Source organism: Corvus cornix, chromosome 1, assembly GCF_000738735.6.
Source record: "Corvus cornix cornix isolate S_Up_H32 chromosome 1, ASM73873v5, whole genome shotgun sequence".
Classification (NCBI taxonomy): Eukaryota; Metazoa; Chordata; class Aves; order Passeriformes; family Corvidae; genus Corvus; species Corvus cornix.
Window position 1 is genome coordinate 61,464,528 of NC_046332.1, and position 6,195 is coordinate 61,470,722.

At 48.6% G+C, this 6,195-nt stretch overlaps 1 protein-coding gene across 1 annotated transcript; it reads right to left on the reverse strand.

The window, feature by feature from the left end:
* Positions 1 to 571: 571 nt before the first annotated feature.
* On the reverse strand, positions 572 to 5,861 carry PCDH20 (protocadherin 20). The gene is made up of 2 exons (XM_039550743.1): positions 5,770 to 5,861; positions 572 to 4,674 (listed from the first exon to the last, which is right to left on the reverse strand). Exons 1-2 carry the CDS (start codon positions 5,818 to 5,820, stop codon positions 1,978 to 1,980), a joined length of 2,748 nt encoding a protein of 915 aa, XP_039406677.1. The 5' UTR covers positions 5,821 to 5,861; the 3' UTR covers positions 572 to 1,977.
* Positions 5,862 to 6,195: the final 334 nt, after the last annotated feature.

Genomic DNA, 6,195 nt, shown 5'->3' on the forward strand with positions numbered 1-6,195 from the left:
TGGCAATGCATTTCAGGGATACACACCATTTTCATATTTTGATAACATGAAAATAAAGGAAAAGAGTTGATTGACCACAAAGCTCTTACAGGCTGAATTAATTTTTCATGAAACACAGCTATCAAATCATGCCCAAACAGAAAATATTCTAACCTGACAAAACCAGTCTTTTTCCTACAGCCAGAATGGCAAAACCTGGGTATTATGTTAATACTGCTAGGCTAAGTAGAACCACTATCTATCACAAGCCCTAACATTTCAGTAGGTTCAAGGCGAAGTAATATGCCAGTCACAGAGAGAAAAATCAAAAACTGCCTCAAATTCCATTCCCTACTTTCAAAACAGGTACGAGCTGCTGCACCACTTACATCAACCGACACACAATTGTCTTTGCTGGTAATCTCAAGAAGGACAGCATAAACTGTCATTAATGATTTTGAAGTGTACTAATTTGTAAGAGTACTATGACATGTTGGACCAGATAGCCAGTACCTAAGCATTTGTGAAAAATGCATTTCTTATAACTGAAATAATCTTTAGCTTTATAATTAAAATTCTAGGAGAGAGAGAATAAGTTATTATGAAAATATATAGCTTTAATTTGCAGACATATAAACACTTTTGGTACATTACAGACATATGATGCAAGAAATCAAAATAGCAATTTTTAAGCGTAACACTAATTTATCTTGTTCACACAGAAATTTGATGCAATCATCATACAAAAGATAGTTCTCAGCTCTTAAAAGGAAGTGAAAGTAATACATCACTGATAAAATTGCTGCTTTGTTGCAGAGGATACAGCAAAGAATAAATTATCAAGAAAATATGCCACCAGTCTTACAAGTTAGATTTTGGATCTAATCCAAAATCAAAGCCAATGAAAAGGAGCCAGGAATGGTCGCCAAAAGTCAGAAACAAGATCTTTCACATGAAATACCAATCCAGAAAGGAGCAACAGTCAGAATAAAAAAAGTCCTACAATTCCTTAGAATGTGAAGTGATTTTTGTTTTCATCTGGCAGATCAGATTCAGAAGTAACACATAACAAAAATCTACTGCACAACCAAACTGATGGAATACTACTGACAGATTGCTCAAAGTACAAAAAAATACCACCACTTTTGTAACAACTAGAGATTTAGCCATTCCCTTGCTTCCTTGCATCTGGCATGTTTATGAGCATGAGGACGGGGCTCTGGCATTATTTGCTTTAGGAAATATTAAATATAATTTTTCCATAAAAATGACCAGCAGATTGCTGGAGCAAATGATAATGAGGGTGAAATCTGGAGAAAAATGAATGATATGTCACAGCAGTTCAGATTCTCATTACAATATCTTGCATTCTTGCTCAACAGGAATTGCACTTCTTGTTAATGCCTCTTCTACTGTATAAGCTTTACTTGTGAGGTAATAAACATTCGGGTTTTCATTACTAGTGCATTTTAACATACTTATTATTTTTATTATACATACATTAGGACAGACATTTCTTTTTTTTTTTTTTTTTTTTTTTTGGTAGTGGTTAAATGTCTGTATGCCAATAGGTATTTTATATTAAAATCAATATATTTAAAATATATTCTGTTTATCTTATGGACAGTACCTTGAACAGTTCCCTGCTCAGGAGCATCTGATGCCCTCTCGTGGTTAAAAAGACTTTTAAAACTTGAGTTTAAAAGAATCATCTTACCTTCCCCTTTTTTATGTTCACTGATCTTATTGATTTATGAAAGCTGGAAATGATGTCCATGTTTTTATAGTCAGGGTGCTAGCTGTTAGCTATTAACGTTTCATAAAAAAGCTGTACACTGAAATTGAATTTAAAAAACTGTAAACAGCTATTTACAATTATAATATTATTAAGTTATAAATTAGCAGTCCTTCATTGCAACCTCTGTCAATACAACCTACAGCTAGGTGTTTTAGTGTTGTCCGGGGTTTTTCAGATGTTGAATTTATACACAAAGAATATTAAATGTTAGAAATCTCCATTGGTTTCTTCTCCAACATGTGCAGGTTAATTCTTCCATTTAATGGGATTTGTACTTCCAAGTTTTCATCTGCTCTGTGATGCTTTTTCCCTTTTCTTAGACAAATGTAAATTCCCATCCCTGTTACTAAAGCAATTGAACCCAAGCTTATTACTGAAAGAGCTACCAAGGTAGGCATGCAGGATGCTGACTCCATTTTTTTATGTGTAGGCTCTATGGATATTTGTGGCTGTTTTTCTTCTACACTGATATCAGGCTCCTTCCTTAACAAACTCTCGATGTAGCTCTCATTGCTGACAGTATCGTTCACGAAAAGGTTCACCATGACAGTGGAATGGAGAGGTTCTGGGTAGCCGTGATCACTAACTTTTACAAGCAGCCGATAGAGGCCATAGTCATTTTGCATCAGGGACTCTTCCAAGGTGATATTACCAGTTTTGGGGTCAATCCTAAATGACTCAGGTCGAGGGCCTCTTCTTCCTATGATACTGTAAGCTATGACTGCATTCATGCCAGTGTCCTTATCGACAGCATAGACCTCAGTGATGGGAGAACCAGGAAGGGTAGAAGGAAGGACCAACAAGTATGACATATTAGATTGAGGAAACAAGACCAAAGGAGGGTTGTCATTTATGTCCAGAAGAAGGATAGTTATTTTTGCTGTAGAAGACAGGGCAGGATCACCGCCGTCAACTGCTTCAATCCACAGAACGTAGGAGCTTTGCTGCTCCCTGTCCAGGGAGACTTTAGCTCTCAAAACCCCTTTTCCAGTATCTATAACAAAAATATCACTTCCATTCAGAACTGAAAGGGCAACCCATCCATTTTGCCCTGCATCAGCATCTGTGACACTTATAACTCCAATTTCACCAAAACCTGGAAAGTTCTCTGGCACAAAAAAGCTGAAATCCTTATTGATAAATCTTGGACTGTTATCATTTTTATCCAATACAGTGATAGTGACAGTTGCTATTGATTCTCTTGGAGGGAATCCAGAATCTACTGCTTTGACAGTGTATCTGTACTTCTCTTTCTCTTCTCTGTCCAGCTGAGTGGAAACTGTAAGAACTCCTGTGGTTTTATCTAAAGAAAAATAGGAAGGGGCATCAGGACCTAAGAAATAGGACACTTGCCCTCTTTCTCCGCTGTCAGCATCAGTAGCATGCAGTTTGGTCAAAAAAGCATTGGGAACATTGTTCTCCTCAATGGACAATTCTATCAGTTGCTCAGAGAAAACTGGCGAGTTGTCATTGTCATCCAGAACCTGTACTTTGATAACTTTCTTGACATGAAATCCTTCTGAGTTCCATGCAACTACGGACATTTCATACAGCTGTTGTGTCTCAAAGTCCAAAGGCTTTGTGGTCTCCAACAGGTATTCATTGTTGTATGGCTTGTACGGTGAAAGTCTGAAAGGCCCATCACCATCCAAATAGCAACTGACTTTGTATTTTTCATCAGGGTCTTTGATGGTAAAAAATGCTATAGGTGTGTTGGTAGGCTCCAGTTCCTTTAAGTAGACCACCCCTTCCACTTCATTAGCTATGAAACGAGGAACAACTTCAGGTGGCCTCATCATGACTTTGATGATGGTGACCAGCACTGTGATCACAGCAGGAATACAGCCAGGACCATTGCCCAGTATGATCAGCCTGTGCAGCCTCGGAGTGTCCCCATCAACTTTAGTGGAGAGTGTGATGGCTCCTGTGCTTTCATTCAGATGGAACAAGTCTCTGGATGGCTGGGGGACCTTCTGGCTATACGAGTAGGTGATCTGGGCATTGGATCCAAGGTCCATGTCTACCGCGTGGACTGTAGCCACGTGTGTCCCTAGGCTGGAATTCCCATAAAGGGTGACGTTCAGCTGTGAGTCGTTGAACTGGGGACAGTTGTCATTGATGTCGCTGATGCCAATAGTGAGGGTGGCACTGCCCACGAGCGGAGGTGTCCCCCCATCCTCAGCAACAATGACTGTGACATACTTGTCCTGTGTCTCCCTGTCCAGTGCCCCCATAACAATCAGGTAGGGAGTCCTCTCCCCGTTCTCATTCTCCTCCACATCCAGGGTGAAGACACCGTAGTTATCTCGCAGGCGGTAGGTCTGGACACCGTTGGTGCCCATGTCAGGGTCAAGGGCGGGGTGCTCGATAGCCAGGCGGGTGTTCACAGGTGCATTCTCAGGCACCGAGAGATGGATGTGGGGCACAGGGAAGCGGGGCGCATTGTCGTTGACATCGCGGATAGCAATTTTTACCTTCACCAGGCGAAAGTACTCCTGTGGCAGTACCAGCACATCCAGCAGCAGCAGGCATGACTCTGGTGAGGGGGAGGAAGAGGAGACAGCAGCTGATCCCCCAAAGATGGTGGCGCCACTGCTTTCCACACATAGAGCTTCCCGGTCTATCTCCATGGCTGAGGTGTGCAGCTCCCCGGAGCGGTTGTCCAGCTGCACATACTGTCCCCCCAAGCCGTGGGAGGCCAGGGTGAAGGAGAGTGGGGGCTGCAGAGATGCAGAGTGTTGGCCACCAGCCGTTGGGAGCCGCAGGTCACGGGCCAGGCTGCCGATGAGCACGCCAGCAGGCAGCCCCTCATTGAGGCTGTAGAAGAGCTCAGTGGCACGGCTGTAACTGGCAAAGCAGTTGAAAGGCCCAACGAAGAGCAGGAAGAGGAGCAAGTGCTGAGAAGAGAGAGGCACAGGGGTGTGAGGAAGTGCTGGCGCCTCCCCCCGCCCACTGCCTCCCCCACTGCCACTTCGAGCAGAGAGTGCTGCATCTGCGACATGAAGCCATCCTCCCTCTCCCCACCATCCTCCCAGAACAGCAGCTACTTCCAGGGCATCACCATCTGTACCCTCCAGGCAACACCAGCTGCATCCCCCACAGCAAATACGCACTGCCAGGATGGCCCGAGGGCACCCTGCCTCCCCCACCCCCCAGCAGCACTTGCGCCCCGACGTGCCATCTTTCCTCTTGCCCCCGCCCCAAGCTTGCCCCCGTCTCACCAGCGGCACCTTCCCTCTCAACCACAAGCGCATCCCAAACCGGGCCATCCCCTTGCACATCCCCAAACATTTGCTCGACCCCTTCCCTTTCCACAGCAGCAATGCGAAACGCGTCCCTCGCTGCCCCTACCCTCAGCCCCGTCCCGAAAGCTGTTTTTCCTGCATGTCCATGGGGTCCCGCGGTGCAGCGGGGAGACGGCCCGCTCCGCACAGCGCGCGGGGGTCCCAGCGGAGGTGCCCGCGCTCTGGGCGAGTCCCTGCCTCCCGCGGCCGCGGAGCCGGCGGCTCCAGCCCCGCCGCCTCGGGCCGCCGGCCGCCTCCGCGCCACCCCGCAGGGTCCCTCTGCTGCCGGCGGACAACGCGAGCTGCGGAGAGGAGCCGCGGAGCGGAGGGGCTGCGCGAAGCAAGTTGCCCGCGCTGGCGAGCGCGTCGCCCAGTACACACAGCTAGAAAGGGGTTTCTCGAAACTAACTTCAGGCATCGTCTCCACGGAGGAAATTTTTCCTCCTCTTTTTAATCCCCCATTGCCCTTTTTCCGCGCCTCTCTGCCACAACCCGCGTCAGCAGCAGCAACATATATAAACTTTTCGCGGCTGCCCTGATCTGTGGAGAGAAAAAGACCAAACGAACAAACACACGGTTTGGGTTGTTTGGTTGTTTTTTTCGGTGGGTTTTTTTGCCAATTTGTTGCCAATTTCGCTGCTGCGTGCGAAGTCGGGCTCGGGTGGCCGGACGCGGCGCGTCCCCCCCCTCCCGCCGCCCGGCCCTCACCTGCAGGCTGCCGCGGGCGCTGGAGCTGCCGCGACCGCCCGGGGGCCCCATGCCCAGCCACCGCTGCCGCCGCCGGCTGCGCCCCAGCAGCCCGCCCGCTCCGCCGCCCGCCCGGCGCTTCTCCTTCCCGCGGCTGCCCATTCCCCGGCGCCGCCGCTGCCGCCGCCGCGCTGGGCTGGGCTGGGCTGGGCTGGGCTGGGCTGGGATGTGCGCGCCGCCCAGGACACTCCCCCTCCGCCGCCGCCGCGCGGGAAGGGCCGGAGCGGGGGAGCAGTCACGGGCACGGCTGCGAGGGGGGCGGGCGGGCGAGACGCGGGGGCGCGTCCGCGGAAGCTGCGGCAGCGCCGCGGGCAGCGGGCAGGGAGGGCAGCGGGCAGCGGGCAGGAAGGAAAGCGGACAGCAGGCAGGGAAGGAAGCGGCCGCTGT

Coding starts and splice junctions, on each gene's coding strand:
- PCDH20 (XM_039550743.1), bottom strand. CDS start 5,820: ATGGGGCCCCCGGGCGGTCGCGGCAGCTCCAGCGCCCGCGGCAGCCTG. Junction 4,675..5,769: donor GCGCCCGCGGCAGCCTGCAG/GTGAGGGCCGGG, acceptor CTCTCTTCTCAG/CACTTGCTCCTCTTCCTGCT.